The 16,871-nt window shown below is 46.6% G+C and overlaps 1 protein-coding gene across 8 annotated transcripts in view; it reads left to right on the top strand.

Annotated features, from left to right (window-relative positions):
• The window catches only part of ACACA (acetyl-CoA carboxylase alpha), a 166,330-nt gene that overhangs the window by 20,324 nt on the left and 129,135 nt on the right, over nt 1–16,871 (top strand). For 6 of the 8 annotated variants that reach the window (XM_090025369.1, XM_090025367.1, XM_090025368.1 and 3 more), the window contains 11 exons: nt 4,735–4,867; nt 5,970–6,108; nt 7,035–7,144; nt 7,602–7,683; nt 9,119–9,217; nt 9,590–9,696; nt 10,483–10,593; nt 11,873–12,082; nt 12,833–13,003; nt 15,360–15,521; nt 16,194–16,357. In XM_090025369.1, the coding sequence (XP_089881495.1) occupies nt 4,735–4,867; nt 5,970–6,108; nt 7,035–7,144; nt 7,602–7,683; nt 9,119–9,217; nt 9,590–9,696; nt 10,483–10,593; nt 11,873–12,082; nt 12,833–13,003; nt 15,360–15,521; nt 16,194–16,357 (1,488 nt within the window). Of the gene's footprint in view, nt 1–52; nt 151–4,734; nt 4,868–5,969; nt 6,109–7,034; nt 7,145–7,601; nt 7,684–9,118; nt 9,218–9,589; nt 9,697–10,482; nt 10,594–11,872; nt 12,083–12,832; nt 13,004–15,359; nt 15,522–16,193; nt 16,358–16,871 lie in introns of those variants that run through there. The other 2 variants (XM_090025373.1, XM_090025374.1) reach the window with 2 other exon arrangements.

Raw genomic sequence — 16,871 nt, forward strand, 5'->3', positions numbered from 1 at the left:
TCATCTGTGATTTTTTTTTTTTTTTCCTCCTCCTTGCTAAGGTGCTTAGAGACACTGTCTTTACGAAAGAGGCTGCGTTATAGCTAGAAAGTGAATATGCTAAACCCAAGATGGGCACTCATCTTCTTTGAATTTCTGCTGAACTTTCAGGTGGGATTATAAACATGGAAGGATTTGCTAGCAAGGGGTTGTTGTACTGAACACTGCAGCTGTGTTTGGAGTGATTTTTTTCATGTTCCTGGCTGAGTAATTCAGACTGTAACTGTACAGTGGGTCTGGCTGCTTTTGTAGCACAGGATAAACCCAGCTTTGTTCACAGTGCATTCACTTTAAGCTCTACTCCCCATCCACTGCCAGCCCTTCTCCACCCAGAAAAAAAACTCCTTATTCCTGCCCTAGTCTGGTACAGAGCTGTGGTTAGTGGTTAATGGCTAGACTCCATGTTGTGAGTGTGCTGCCTGCCACTGAATCAGCTCTGAGCTCTACCTACTGGCTAGAAACGAGCAGGATTTTTGCTCATTCTCAGTGTTTTGGTCTTGGACCTGTAGCCTCGTGCGCCCCATAGCATCTTCTACTTGGGTGAGCAATCCCTTGAAGTCAGCAGAACCTCTCGTGGCACAAGTGTTTGCAGTGTTGGACCCCTAGTCTGTGCCTTTTCCTGTTGTTGCTTTGCCTCCCTGCAAACTGCACATTATTGAGAGCAGCCTCCTGACTCCTTGGCTGTGTTTGCTTTGCACTTTGGGCTACCGGTCATGTAGCTTGTTTGCTGGGCTCCAATCTCTGAGCTCTTTTGCAGTAGTGAAGAGCCAGACCCACTTGCACCTTCTCCCTCTGTCTCCCTTGTCCTTTTTTCTTGCAATCTCAGGCCAAGAGATTTTGAGGGCCGTAGAAGAGTTAGGTGCCCAGGTTCATTGCATGTCCAGGGGATGAAAACCCCAGGCCTTAGTGTCTCTCTTGCTCATCCACTCTGTTTTCCTGCCCTTGGGGTTGTGCCTTCTTTTGTCTCCTTCCCTGGGCTCAGAAGCCCTTCCTGCTTCAGCAGAGGTGATCCAAAGAATGGCTTTGCTTCCTAGGCTTTCCTCTGCACATGCTGATATCAGCAAGGCATCTTGGCAGCACCTGCTGGCCTCTACTCCTGCATCTGTGCCAAGAAGCATGCCATGCACATCACTCCGGGTACGAACTATGGGACCCAGACCAAGAAGCATATCCAAAGATAGTAGCATAGCGGTGTGTGCTTAGGCCTGCTCTAAGGTGGGCACCTTGCCATGTACTAGGTAGGGCCAGTGAGCGGCAGATGCTTTTTGATAGGAACCCCAGGCTCGGAGGTTGCGTAGACAGGCCTTGTGTTTGCAGCTTGTCAGGTAGGACACAGCTTGCACTGCTGCAAGATTTGGATTTCAGACACCATGTGTACATTTTTATTGGTAGGACAATAGCCTTGACTGATATCAGGGCCCCATTATGGCTGCTGTGTATTCATGAAGAGAACATTCCCTGCCTCAAAGCTTCTCATAGCCTGAAGAGCTACATACCCAAAGGGCGGGAGGCGAAGAGACAATGTTAGCTGCTAGCAGGATGAAGCACAGGGAGGTTCTGCTGTTCGGGGCTCTGGGCTAAGAACCAAACACTGATTTCCAGCATCCCAGTGCAATAGCTTAACCCAAAGGCCACTCTTCCTTTCCAGTCCAGCTGGGGTTGGTTGTATCTGGATTTGATTTGGGGTTTGTATGCTTGATTGTGCTTTTCTGTTTGAGCTGGCTTGAGCGCTGCTGCTGTCTTGTAATGGATTCTCCGAAACACAGTGGTTCTCAACCTTTTTTGTACCTTGGACCCATTTGTAAACATTGATGGCCAGTCCCGACCCAGTAAATGGTTTAAGTAGAAAATATACAGGTATTTTGGCCCCAAAATGCTTATTACATATAACGGTCTTAATTCTAAAGACAAATCAACATTAACAGCAGTACCAACACGTGACCCTCCGTTACTCCCAAGTGACATTCATCAATGGGCAATTTCCACAATGCAGATTGCTGGTGCCTCTTACTCCCAACTCGCAGCCCCCAGGCTCGCTGGTACCTCTCACTCCCAACTCGCAGCCCCATGGCCCTGCCAGTGCCTTTCAGTCCCAACACCTAGCCCCTTACTCCCCTCCACCCCCCCCAGCCCTGCTGGTGCCCCTCACTCCTGATGCACAGCCCCCAGCCCCCCAATGTGTCGATCAAGGCAGGGGGGTGCCCCTAGTGGGCGCGAGGCTGCAGCCTGGCCAGACTAGTATGAGCAGGAGCTGCCTCTGCAGCCCAGCAGACAGGACCCAGAGTGGGGTATTGAGACTTGCTGCTGCTACCAAAACCCTCACACCAGCTGTGTCGTCAGCAGCGCAAGGAGTAATGGGGGCAGGGCAGTGCTGCCCTCATCTCCTCCCAGTGCCAGCCACGTGCGTGCCAGGCTATGACTCTGCCCCCATGGCCTGGCTGCTGCTGCTCTCTTCAGGCCTCCTGCTTTGCCTGCCCCCCAGCTTCCCTCCAGAGTAGAGCCACAACCTGAGGGGAGTGGTGGTAGCAGGAGGAGCATGGCTCCCCCCCCAGCAATGAGTCTCACCATCCTGCTTTGCCCTCCTGTGCCATTCTGGCTAGACTGCAGCCCCGTGTCAACTATGGGTGCACAAATCTGGGGGCATGTGCCCCCCCGATGCATTGTCTGTGTCCCCCCTGTTGCCCCATAGACTTATCTGTGGGGAACTGCTGTCTGCATTGCCTGGCTGCCATGTGCATGTGTGCATACACACGTAACGTAGCATCCCCTGCACTCTGCTAGCCAGCAAGGGGAGATCATGGCTTCCCATGTTTTTTCTCTTTTAAAGGAGAAAATCTGTGACTTTCCACATTTTTCTGTGATTGTTCATAACCCTTTCATATATTCTTGTGACCCACTTTTGGGTCATGACCCATGGGTTGAGAAACGCTGGTCTAACTTAAAAAGTATACTCTGATTGTAACCAGTAGACAAGATTGCCACACACGTGTCCCTGGTTGTATAACCTATCTGGAGCCTATCCATGTTGGCTCAAGCTGCTATGCATGCAAGCTTTGTGTGTGCTGTGCGCCGCTTACCTTGGGCACCTAAACCTTTGTTTGCAATATGGCTTTGGAAAATGCATAGTTAGTTAATTAGTTTCCCATTGGCAGCACTGGGTCTTGGAACTGCTCACAGTACCCCAAACTCACTAGCTCTGTCCGTCACTGGAGGCTCCTGAATAGCCGTGGTCAGTTTGCTTTGGTTTTAGCTCTTTACCCCTCTGCCTTCAACGTTTTTTTCTTCCAAGATCCAGCCTCTTTTCCACCCCTTTCCCTTGTGTCTGGGCAGGGCAGTTGCTCAATGCCACCAGCTTGAGAGCAGGACTTGGTCAGAGGTTGCTGAGCTGGCAGCCTGTGGAGGACTGGCTGGTGGCTGTGTGCACAGCAGCCTCTTCCTCAGGTCCTGCTTCCTTCCTCGAGTCCAGTGGCTGGGACGTATTAAAAGAAACTAAAAATACCCTCAATGGCATTATCCCGATGGCTGTTTAAGCAGTGGCTTTTGTTGTCAGAGGGAATTTCTGTGAGTGTGATTAGAAGGGAAGGGTGAGGTTGTGCAAGTGCATGCATGTGTAAAGGGAACACCTGGAGAAAGGGAGGCTAAGACACTTCTTGCTTCATCAAGGCTTCCCATGTGGAAGCCCAAGAGAATAAAGATGCTAAGCTTTTCAAATAAGGTGCAAATGTCCTTGCTGTCCTAAGCAGGCTGCACTGATGCAGGTGCACAATGTATGAGGGACCCTTTGCTTTTGTGGGCAGCTCTTTGGCCAGGGAACTCCAAATGCCTTATAAATCTGAGCAGATTGGGCCTTGCACCACTCTGTTGAAGCCAGGGGTGCTTTACCTCTCGGGAAGGGAACTTGCACCTAGAAGGGGTTTTCCCCACAATCATCCCGTCTGACTGGGGCGGAGCTGGGAATCGCTCTTGTTTGAACGTGAGACTGTCCACACTATTCAGGCTTGTAGAACCAGCTGAAGGGCAGAGCTTGTCTATTCCTGTGTGGAAACATTTTGAATCTCTTTTGCCTTGGAAGTGTAGTGCTGGTATGGGGGGATAGACACAACTGCTAGCTATGTTGTGCTGTTGAGCCAGATTGGCTGCTTTGGAAAGTACCTGGACGGCCACTTACAGAAAGGCCTGTCCCTCTCATTGACACTTAGGGACTGTGCGCCGTGACTGCGCAGACACTGTACCTGTAGTGTGCAGTGTTCTTGGTAGAACAGTTAGGCCCGATCAGTCTTTTCTTGCCACTTCTGTTTCTATAAATTAATTGGCAGCAGTGTAACAGGGCAGTATCATTTCTGCCCTTCTGCAGAGAGGTGTGGTGGTTAATGTTCATATGTACTGCTCAGTCTATTTGCCACCCCTCCTCCACCTGACAGTGCACCCCAAATTTCTTAAGGTATCTTGGCTGCCACATCTGTGGCAATTACTGAGGGCTTGCTGCAAAGCCCAGGCAACCCTCTGAGAGTGTACTGGGAGCTGTGAGAGTCCAGGGCTGTTAGGTAGCTACCCCTAGGAGAGACTGAACAGCTGCGACACCCACCACAAGGAATGTTACCTGGAGGAAACTTGCCTAATCACAAACTGCAATGCCTGTTAGGTACAACCACCTGCGCTCAGAGCTCAGCTGAGTCACCTTTCCTTTTTCCTCAGGCCCAGTATGTCTGGCTTGCACCTTGTAAAGCAAGGCCGAGACCGGAAGAAAGTTGACTTGCAGAGGGATTTCACTGTGGCTTCCCCAGCTGAATTCGTTACTCGTTTTGGGGGGAATAAAGTCATTGAGAAGGTGAGTGACTGGCTACCTGGAACAGTGCTTGCTGTGTCCTTGCCATGCTCTGTGCAGGTTACTCAGGGGAGGCATCAATGGTTCTAGAGCAAAAAGCTGCATTTCTGCCTGTAATGTTTCTGCTTTTACTGTTATTTTAATGCTACGTCTCATCAGTTTTGCCTGATGTGATGTAAGCAAAAAGCTTGATGAAGTTGAAGCAGATTTCCAACTGTGGGTGTTAGAAACGTATCTTGAATGACCTAGTGCTTCTCTGCTGCCAGAGTAGGAATATGTTTAATAGTGTTTTGTCCAATCCAGTTTGACCCCTCTGAGGCAGTGGTTCTCCAGCTGGTTAGACTAAGGGCACCTCTCAGAAAATCCCAGCTCCTAGCTTTCATCCATTTTTTGACTATGGAAAAATTATAGGGCAATTCCTGTGTTGCAGAGAACTCAGAAAGCCCACAAGAAGTCAAAATGGTTTTGGGCCTCTGGATTGCTATTTTGAAATCTAATGGATTTATCTTGGAAAACATACATAGATGTTTGCACACTTAACAGTGCTAATACTGTGCGGCACCTTTAAAAGGATCTCACAGCACCGCAGGATGCCACAGCACCCTTGTTGAGAATCACTGCTGTAATGGGAGAGGTCCCATTTTTCCTTCCCTTGCCATTTACATGGTGTTGGCAAGAACTTGTTTCCAGTATAGTCATACCTGCTCAGAGTCTTCTGTGGTTTGGTGGTAGGATCTTTGTGTGCCGCACAGGAGACCTGGGTTCGATTCTCAGACAAATACAGCCATGGAGGCACCAAATGTCTGGGCTCAATCTGGCTTTGGATTCTGTCTCAGTGGTTTAAAGGGAGGATAAAAGAGGTCTGGGCAGCCTCCACTCCTCCAGAAAAACTCCTCCAAAAAAACTAGGCGTATTCATCAAAGGTCTGGGTGATCGATCATGCATACACCATGGCCTGGAATGATCGACAGTCAAACAAGAACTGATTTTGGAGTTGGCTGATCTAGAAGGGGAATGCTCTTGTTGAACTGAGCTCTTTCTTGGCTTTTCCTTGGGACCCTCTTTCTTCATTGTCTACTCCCTGCCCTCTTTCTAATTCACCCAGGTCCTTATTGCCAATAATGGGATTGCGGCAGTGAAATGCATGAGGTCCATCCGACGCTGGTCCTATGAGATGTTTCGAAATGAGCGTGCCATCAGATTCGTTGTCATGGTGACTCCTGAAGATCTGAAAGCAAATGCAGGTGAACTGTAAAAATGAGTGAGGGTAAATGGTGCACTTCTTCCCTCAAAACTGCATGTGGCAAGGGACCCTGTATTGCTTTGCTGTCCAGTGACAGGTTAACTTGGAAGGAGATTAAGCACTTTCATCTGAAACCAGCAAGAATGCAGAGCCCTTGTTGGGTGATCTCAAATGAGCTGTTGAGTAACCGACTCATTAAAAACCCTTTCAGAGCTGACCGGAAGATTTCCTATCTCAAGCTCTGGGCTCTGTTTGTTATCACACTTTTAACTTTGACCCACATTCACTGCAAATAAGATGCAAGTATAGAAAACCTTTACTGAGTGCTTGCTTTCTGTCTTAAACCTGGCAACCTTTTGAGATAACCTTGGTACTAAAGGCAAATGCAAGTTAAGCTGAGTGTATTGCACACCCAAGATTACTTTTGAAGTGTTTTATTTCCTCACAGATGCAAATATGCATCGATCTGTGACTAGGAACTATGTCTACTGATCTCCTTTAGGGGTGAGAGCAATGTGGGTGTCTCAGCAGGGGCTTTCGTGGAGTGGAAGCCTAGGGATTCGGCCGTTGGCATGCAGTTCTTGGCTCTGCCAGTGACTTGCTGTGTAACCTTGGCCAAAACGCTTAACCTCCACTCCCCTTCCCCCCTCCTTCAAACAGAGAATAGCACTGAACTGCATCATAGAAATGTTTGGGGGTTACATGGTCTACTAGTTTTTTGTAAGAGACTTTGGGGCCAAAAATACATCTCTGTCGTATACACATGGTAACTGTTGTTCAGTGAAATCCTGAGGGTTCATCAAGTCAGAGGGAGGAAAGCTCAGTCGGGATTTCAAGATTTGTCTTGTCATATGTTTTAGGTGGATTTAACATTGAATGTTGTGCGACAGACCCAGGAATTAAATGTAGCTCTCTTTGTGTCTACAGAGTACATTAAAATGGCTGATCACTATGTCCCTGTGCCAGGAGGGCCAAACAACAACAACTATGCAAATGTTGAATTGATTCTGGATATCGCAAAACGGATTCCAGTGCAGGTGAGAGAGGCCACAGGCAGAATTTACTGCTTGAAAGGCACAATTGAGCAGTGTGTGCTCTGACTGTGAGTCACGAGGTCAGAGAAACGGTATGGGGAGCAGTAGACATTTGGGAATAATCACAGAAGTGATGAAGGATGCTATGCAGTGGGATGGGGTTGGTTTCCCAACTACAGATGCTTGCAGCGGATACTGTGGTACCTAACACATCTCTGCTAGAGTGCCGCAAAGCTTGTTACACTGGTGTCTTTTTGAGGGGACTTGGCTGGAAGATGTGGTGTGCTCTCTAAACTAAGTGCTAGTTGCACAATCAAGTTTATAAATGATGCAAGATTGGAGCCTGCTTGTTGGGGAAAGGACATTCTCAAAGCTCCCTCTTTTTGATGGTGGTATTATTATTTGAATTGTTTCCCGATTCCTTTTGCAACTGAGGAATGAATGATGTATTCCCCTCTAGGCTGTGTGGGCTGGCTGGGGTCATGCTTCTGAGAACCCCAAACTACCAGAGCTCCTTCACAAGAATGGAATTGCCTTCATGGGTAAGAACACATTAATTTGGCTCTGCAGCCTGCTGAAGTGTAATTCAGTTTACACCTCACTTATAACCATGTGGTCAAAGTGATAGAAAACCCAACACCTAAGAGAGAGAGCTGTGCCCTAGAGCTTATGAATACAAGCCCAGCAGAAGTACTCCCAGCAGTACACCCTGCCTCTTTATGGCAGTAAAATGTACTTCCCAGTGAGAGAATCTCTTTCTGCTAACCAAAGGGAAAAAGATTAGGAATTAGGAAAGACTTTTTCTTGGGGTAAGGTTTGGGATTGGGATTGTGTTGGGCTAAGAAGATTCATTATGCTTCTCATATACAAAGGGATGCTGTGTCTTCTAGCAGCCTCTGGCTAGTTCTTATTAGAAATAGGCCCAAACTGCTGCCTGAGTCATATCTGCAGGTTGCTGAAGTTCTGAGGTGCTTGGTTTCAGGCCTGCCTCCAGTGCCTATTTTTTTTTTGCACTTTATATGTTGCTTCTTTTGAGTTTAAGTAGGTGTTGGGAAGGATGAGAAAACCAGCAGCTTTTTGGGTGTCTCGGTTTGTTAATTGAACTAATAAATAGGTTCTGTGGTCTGGGGAGCAGTGTCAGGTGTGGGTTGCGATACAAGCTCAGAAAATCCTGTTGTTAAAATGGAAATTCCTTTCTTCCTCCCCCTCCCCCCAAAGTAAAAAGCCTCTCATTAATTTTAAAGAGCAAGTGTCTAAATTAGGCCTGGTTAAGTGCTGCTGAGCTAAAAGGTAGTACATGAGTACTGCAATCTGGCAAACAGCATCATTGGCCTGACTGCCTGAGTTGCTCAGGGTAGTATGATGCATATTAGTAGAAATCGCATAATATCTTCAATCTTACGATATTCATAGAGGAATTTGAATATTGTGTATAATTTTGATCCTTGGGGTATGTTTAAACTAAAGATGAGCCTGAACTGTAAGGCCAGTTCTGAACATGTTCCTCCCACGCCTGAACTTCAGGGCTGCTTGTCCCCCAGTTCTAGATTTCATGACTGATCTTTTCTGTATAATGAGCCAAACTATAACCTTGACCATCGGGAAAGTCTGGATGCAAAGGTGGTGGCTCAGACTTGCCTCTTATTGGACAGATACTTCAGTGCTATGCAAGGAAACTTCTAGTAAAGTCAGTCCAAGTTCTGTATGTGCAAAATGTACAGAATTGAGCCTTCATTAGGAAACTGAATTACTATTCAGGAAGAGACTTAAGGTAGAAACTTAATACCAGGTATTCTTTGCAAGAGCCCAGGGAGCCAGGGTCATCCAGGAGAGACTGGACAGTATATGCAGGATGAATGGGTGAGGGAATAGCACTGCCTGGGAGTGGAGCATGCCAAAAATGTTCTTGTTAATAGAATGTGGTAGGGTGATCTTCCATAGCCTGTCCTGCATCATGCACCTTTCTTGTTTTTTCAGGTCCCCCAAGCCAAGCCATGTGGGCTTTGGGGGATAAAATTGCATCTTCAATAGTGGCTCAAACAGCAGGCATCCCAACTCTCCCCTGGAGTGGCAGTGGTAAGAAAATGAGTCTTGGTTGTACCATGAAGATTGCTGTTATGTTCTCCTTTCCTTGCTGCCTCCCAATTTTCCCCCCCAGCCCCCCTTCATTAGGAAATGCCTGTGAACTATTAAAAATCAGTCTATTAGATGTGGCCAATTTGCTGTATGTGATCTCATGGGCTTTGTGATTCCTGTGGAATTCAAGGCTTAGACTGACTGTCAGTCTTGGTTGGCGGCTTCCCAAGTCCCCAAACTCCTCCTTCCTTTCTTTCCAGTGTTGGGTTTTCAGTGCCTAGATGCAAGTACTCCAACAAGGGAGATGGTGGAGAGCAGTACATGCAAGAGATGCTGTATTTTGTTACTCCATGGGGGATGTTTGTATTTCAGGCCTTCGTGTGGACTGGCAGGAGAACGATCTTCAGAAGCGCATCTTGAATGTCCCGCAGGAGCTGTATGAAAAGGGTTATGTGAAGGATGTGGACGATGGGTTGCGGGTAGGTGGATACTTGGATGCCCTTGGCCTGTGCTAGAAAGAATGACTTAGCTACACAGCTCAAGAGGCCTGGTGGTTTGATTGCCAGTGGAATTCAAAGCATGATTTTTCTCATGCGACTGACAGCATTTCCTGTTTCTGGCACCAGCCACCATGCTGAAGGGCAGGTGTGTGAAAATCTGGGATAGGGGAAAGTAGGTGAAAATGAAGCTGTGCCTTGCTGCGGGCTCTGTTTTGGTTCTTGATTTATGTTCAAGGAATGTCTCTTTGTTTGGTTTGCTTGCCCTTGCTTTAACCCTTCTTTATTTCTCCAAGGAAACTTGGACCACTAGAAGGGTTTTTTGGTCACAATTTGAGCTTTTGCGAGGGAAAGAGGGAACAGGGAAACAAAAGTCAACTATTTCATTATACCTTAGTAGCTCTTATGTGTTTATCTAACACTTTTCTATCTAATTCGTAAGTCTTAAGTCAATATGGGCAGCAAGAGAAAACATTTTGGGGAAGTGGCACCCCTAGAGGCTAACATCATTATTAAAGTAATGAGTTGGCAGCATATGTTTCTTCTCCAAATGTCCCTTGCTTCCCAATTGGAGATCTGTATTATAGGGGCCAAAGGAGTGTCTGTGAATCTAGACCTTATTTCAGAAATGCTAAGAAATTGTCTTATGATGGCATGTTCCTTTGACACCTGCCAACAAGGAAATGGAGTGAAGTTCCCAACTCCAGTGAGCAAGCTGCTGAACAGCCTTTATTTTTATTCTGTGTTTTCTCTTCCTGCCTTGGTCAGGCTGCTGACGAAGTTGGCTACCCAGTCATGATCAAGGCCTCTGAAGGTGGAGGAGGAAAAGGAATCAGGAAAGTTAACAATGCTGATGATTTCCCCAATCTCTTCAGACAGGTAACTCTCTCTTTCATTTGGGATGTCCTGTTTCTGGCATGGAAGTCACCACAAATGGTCTGAATGATTTGGAGAGAGATTCTCAGGGAACTTGAGTAGACAGGAAAACCTGTGTCACATCCATCAATGCTCTGAACTCTAGAGACCTGACAGCTTTGCCTTAGAGCCATAGTTCTTTCACTAGGTTTTCCATCTGTCTAGAAAGACCACAGTTTCCCAGTTGTCATGGGAGAAACTGATTAATCTGGTTCCTAGTAAGCAAGAGAATACTTCATAATTGTAGCTACTACTAGACGCCGATTGTCACAACCCAGTTTTGTCTAAATGATGTTTAGATAATGAAGGATGTACTGTAATTACGCACAGCTGAAATGGTTCCAACAGTGAATGGCTCAAAGCAGATCTTGCAACTGTACATCCTGAAAGAACGTACTTGAGGTAGTTACAGATATTCAGGGAGAACTGATTTGTCTCTTGGTATGAAGTGTTCTTACAGCATGGCTCTGGGTTTGTGGCCATTGTCAGATATTGCAAGGTTGTGTTCCTTTTTTGTCTTTGTGTGGCAACAGATAGCAGCACTTTTTTTTCATCTCTGCACTTTCCCCCCCTCTGTTATGATCCTTGTGCCATCTGATGCCGAGGGAAAGTTCTGGATTCCTTTAAGAGGAGCGCGTTTCTGTAAAGAGGCAGCAGACCCTAGAACATTGCCAGAGCTCAGTTTTACCAGAATGTACCTTCTTGCTTAGTCTGCACAGAGATGGTTATAGAGTTTGATTTGGCTTAGAAATTACTGTGTATTAGCAGAACACTCCTGGACCTTGCATTCATTTTGGCTTGGCAGTCAATTCTGAGCCTCAAATATCCTTTCCCATCTATGAGATTGGAAGAGGGGCCTGGTGGTATTGTAGCTATATGGAAGCATTGGCTATTTGGAGTTCTGAGCCTTGTTGGTATTCCCAGCTTTGCCACAGCCTTCCTTTGAGACCTAGAGCAAGTCACTTATTTACTCTGTTCCTCAGTTTCTCCATCTGCAGTAAGATTAAAATAAGTTCCCATCTTTGCCAAGTGGTGGGAGAGTTAGCGCAATCATGCTTGTAAAGTGCTTTGAGTCCTTGGGAGGGAGATGGGAATGCAGAATGTTCCTATTTCTAATGTTCGGTCATGTAGGTGAGACCCTGTGCCAGTTCTTTACAATGTGAACAGCTGCTTACAGCGAGGCAGTTGGGGAAGTAAGGAGAAGGTGAAGCAGAGTTGGTTTGCATTACTGTCTCTGTGGCAGGTGCAAGCTGAAGTCCCTGGCTCGCCGATCTTCGTGATGAGACTGGCCAAGCAGTCCCGCCACCTGGAGGTGCAGATCCTTGCGGATCAGTATGGCAATGCCATTTCCCTCTTTGGCCGTGATTGCTCAGTGCAGCGCAGGCATCAGAAGATCATTGAAGAGGCTCCAGCGTCCATTGCTACCAGCGTGGTGTTCGAACACATGGAGCAGGTCTGTGTGGTTTGGTGGAGTCCCATTTCTTTGCCTTTTGAGGAGAAAAAGTGCAGCCCAGAAAGAGCAGTTCTCTGACTTCCCAGACTTCAAAAGCAGTATCAATTGTTTAAAATAGCATGGAGTCAGCATTTGGAGATGAGCACTTACATTTCCTGGACAGTTGTGTAGCTTTTTTTGTGCCGCAGTGTCCTGTATCAGAAGTGTCCACGTTATTTGAGTAGTGATGGAAATCATCTCTTGGTGTTCGGCTTCTGAAGACGTCTGAGAAGTTTGCTGGTCAAATTTGTTGAATGATTTGCAGTATGGTTTTGTGCTGGTGGGTTTGAGTTTAAAAGGGGGCTGAGTAAAACACATACCTCCCCCCCACTACCTTCAGCTTACCAAACGTCCGTTGTTTTTCTTAAGGGGAAGACCATGTGACCTAAAGCATTTTTGCCCAGTAATCCGAAGTGGTCAGTGACCATTGATATACATACTGGTGCATTCATAGAAAGGTGCAGGGAGCTGTCAGATTCCTTCTGAGTAAGTTCTACAGGGGTTAATAAATTTCCCTTTAAAAACTGTAATTGAAGAAGCTGTGAAATTATTCCTTCTGCCAGGAATTGCTCTGAATGAGGTGCCTCTCATGCTTGGGGTTATGCTAGATTTCCAGCAACAAAGACTGAAGTGGATGGGAGTGATGGATAGAGCAGTAGTGGTTGAAATTGGAGAAGTCGTGCTTAACATTTTCCCCGTGCCATGTTTCAGTGTGCAGTAAAGCTTGCCAAGATGGTGGGGTATGTGAGTGCTGGGACAGTGGAGTACCTCTACAGCCAGGACGGGAGCTTCTACTTCCTTGAGCTGAATCCCCGGCTGCAGGTGGAACACCCCTGCACGGAGATGGTGGCTGACGTGAACCTGCCTGCAGCACAGCTTCAGGTGAGTCATCTGGTCCAGGCCTACAAAGTTTTTAAGAGAATTTAGTGTGGGATGTTAGAGCTGTCTGAACATGGAAAACCTGCTCTGCCAGAGTCTGTGTAGGTAAGACTCTCACCCAAGTCACTCCCACTACTTATGGTATCCTTAAGTGAGTCATACTCGCATTGTACAAGAGAGCAAGTAACAAGACTGATCTGAGAGAAAACATGAAGCCAGAGATCATGTTAACAGCAGAGCTAGTACATATGGCCCATATGCTCATGTATACTTAACTGTCCCAGATAGAGGTCAGCCCCTTGATCTTTCTGCAACACTGAAAAGTGCTTGGCCATTTTGGTGGTGTGTTTGATTCAATGAGAGATCCAGATTTGTTGGCTCTTCTGAGGGAAGAAGTGGCTTGTTCACTTCTGTAATGCAAAGGCTGTTTGTCAAGTTGGCTCTTGGAATACCCCAAGGGGTCACCCACTGTGTTACTTCTAATAATATGCGTTCGCTACATGCAGCAGGGACACCTTACGTCCTTCCTTGCTTGTCAGCAAGTTCTCTGTATGCAGTCTTCCTGTTTGCTTCTATTTCAGGGATGCCCTCCAGCCCCATCTCCTGTTCCTCTTACCAGGTTTCTGTGTGAGCCACCATTGTCTTTTTCTTCCCACGTGTGGGTATCCACTCTGCTCCCTATCAGGAGTCCTTGTACCCTCTCACCACCACTGCCAGGACCTTTGTGTGCATCTCTGTTCCCTCCCCACATACCAGGCTCCACCATTCTAAGGTGTCTTCATCTTTTTTTTTTTTTGTTTCCTCCCAGCTTGCAGGGTGCCAGGCTTTTTAAATTGTAATGGCTTGGATGAACAGAGCAGAGACAAGGTGCACTGTTTTGATGGACAGCTAGAGAGATGGTAGCTCTGTTGACCAAATGCCAAGCTCACTGTGCCCCGAACCCTCCCTTTCAGTTTCATTTTTCACCAAAATCATTTGGGGCACATACATTTTTGTGCTCTGATGTGCTGGAGATCCGGTACATTAGAGCAGACTCAGTTAATCGAGTCTGCTCCACATGCGAGGTAATGCATACTGTGCTCCATTGTGTACAGTTATATAAGTGGCGAAATGCTTGTCAGTGCGCAGAAAATGGCGGCGATGCACTTCTGAACTAAAACGCACTTTGCCGCTTATACAACTGCATGTAATGCAGCGCCAGGTGCTTTTGAAAGCACCTGGTGCTGCGGTACAAACATGTACAAACACCATACAATTCTGCCTGATAACGCCTAGGACACCTCCTGACATTTTGAAAGTGATCAGAAGATGCATTTAGATGTGATTGCATTAGGTGACAGACCGAACAGTGGACACCATCAAATTGAGTGCACTACTTTGCAAAGCTCACCCCAACAAAGAGGTGACCTTCCCCCTCCTCTCCCCACCTCCCTTTCCTTACTGCAAAGATTCACTGTCACGGTGCTGGCAGGCAACACTCCAGCCACATGCTGTTTCAGCAGACGGCCTAGTCATCTCCACTTGGCCCAGCTGCCATTCATCTTTGGAGTCATTTCATCATCAGATTTTGCTGGAGCTCTCTACCTGCCAAGACATCTAGAATTCTTCAGCTGTTCAGATGCCTTCCTCGTTTGCTTGACACGCGTCTCTGCCCATCTTGTTGGTCCTGAGACTTCTGAGGAACCTGAGATAGCCCCCTCATGTGCCAGATGCTTAGGCACTTGGGTCTGATCAGTCTGCAGTGCTGCCTATAGTCCCATTGCCTACTTTGCCTGACATAGTTTCATAGAAGTAGTTAGGTCCTGCCCCTGAATTTAGAGGTTACCAGTCAGCTGTGTGTGGTTAGGATTCTGTCAGCCGTTTCTAGGCCTCTGGGTTCATTTAGAGTATCTTGGACTTGTACCTTGAATAGGTTACCCATCCTGCAGATGGGATATGTGCATAGTTCACATACACAGGGGGCCTATCTTGTCTACTGGTGAAGCAGCATGATTCGAGAAGTAGAACACAGGATAAGTAGTTAAAGGGTTATGATTCTATTCCCACCTGTTCCATAGACTCTCTGTTTGAGCCTGGGCTAATGACTTCCTTTCTGGATGTTGGTTCTCCCTGACTCTAAAATAGAGATGGTACTCACCCAACACTGTGTAGCACTTCAAGATTGACAAGTAACAAGGACCAGACCGCTGCTAAACACTTTTATTGGGTACATCCTGCAGGTAAAGAATGGTGATGCTACACCTGAAACGCACATAACAAACATCCAGCTACTAATGCAACCTGTGTAATGAAAGGTTATGAAAAATAGTTCTATGTGCAAGAAGCAAATCCCAGCAAACTGTTCAATGTTCTCCTCTAGATTGCCATGGGGATTCCTCTTCACCGGATCAAAGATATCCGAGTTCTGTATAGTGCTTCTCCATGGGGAGATACACCCGTTGACTTTGAGAATTCAGCCCATGTCCCCAGTCCACGTGGTCATGTGATTGCTGCTCGTATCACCAGTGAGAATCCAGATGAGGTAAATGCTCCACTTGGTGTGTCACTTGTTCCCATCGTTCCTGTGTCTAGTTCTAATGCCCTGAAGTCATGTATGCATAATTTAAAGTCTGAACCCAGACTTTAAATAACAAATTCATGGACAATAAGGGAGAAATCCTTTAGTTGATTGTTTAGACTGTGGTTTAGTATTAGGAGACACAATTATATACATGAAGGCAGGCGAGATATTACAGAATATCTGTGTGATCCAGCTATACCCTTATATATGGAGTCCCTCTAGGTCCTGAAATGCCTTCATTACTGAACTGTTTGTTTTCACATGATAATATATGACTATGGACTGCAGCTGTTAACAGCTGAAAGATTAATAACCACAGGCATATAGGACAGGAAACCTAGGTCCTTTGTCAAACGCAGCAAATGCTGCATTCTAGCATTGTCTTTACTCTTGCTAGTGGCTTGGTATTGAGCTCTTTATCCTTTCCTGGGTGTTCGCGGATGTCTCCCACCAGATATAGATGGAACCTAGTTCTACCTAGCCTGCTTCTCATTGAAATGTAGAGGGGTGCAGCTAACCTGGGGTGTGCACCACTCCACTTGTTGACTGTTATTTTACTTTCATGCCTGCTGCTTCCAGCGTACTTGCTCGTTCCCTTTAGGATGTGTAACCACTGAATGCTTTTCCTTGCAGGGTTTTAAGCCCAGCTCTGGAACAGTCCAAGAACTGAATTTCCGCAGCAATAAGAATGTCTGGGGTTATTTCAGTGTCGCGGCTGCAGGGGGACTTCATGAATTTGCTGACTCTCAGTTTGGGCACTGCTTCTCATGGGGAGAAAATCGTGAAGAAGCCATCTCGTAAGTAGCCAGAATAACAGACCAAGTATGGAAAAAGCTCTCTTTGGGGACCTGGTCCTACAGGCACTGTCTGAAATTCCTGTAGGCGCCATGTGAAGTTTGGATTCATTTGTATGCAAATCCAGCTTCTCGGAAGGGATCTGTAATCCTTTGTGACAGCTATAATTTAGGACTGAGTGAACAAGGGTTTATGTCCAGCTCAGCTTCCTCTATTCGAGTGGCTTCTTGGAAAACAGTGGGGAGAAGATGCCTTGGGGAAGGAGGCTGGGTTGGAATTTAAATCTGGAGGAGCTTTTCTGTTTGTGCTTTTTTGTGTGTGGTAACTTATTTCAGTTTTGCTTTGTAAATAGGCTTCCTTAGGAAAAAAGCCCTCAATGGTTTGACTGTTCTGTGTCTTGGATTTAAAACTCACCAAGTCAGTGTGAGGTCCATGTACAGAATTACTGTGTGAACTGATTTTTCCATCAAAGAATCGGTAGAACTTGTTTCGTGTAGATGGGGAGTGTATGTGTCT

The sequence above is a fragment of the Crocodylus siamensis genome, chromosome 13, assembly GCF_052110815.1.
Source record: "Crocodylus siamensis isolate JL-2025a chromosome 13, ASM5211081v1, whole genome shotgun sequence".
NCBI classification, from domain to species: domain Eukaryota; kingdom Metazoa; phylum Chordata; order Crocodylia; family Crocodylidae; genus Crocodylus; species Crocodylus siamensis.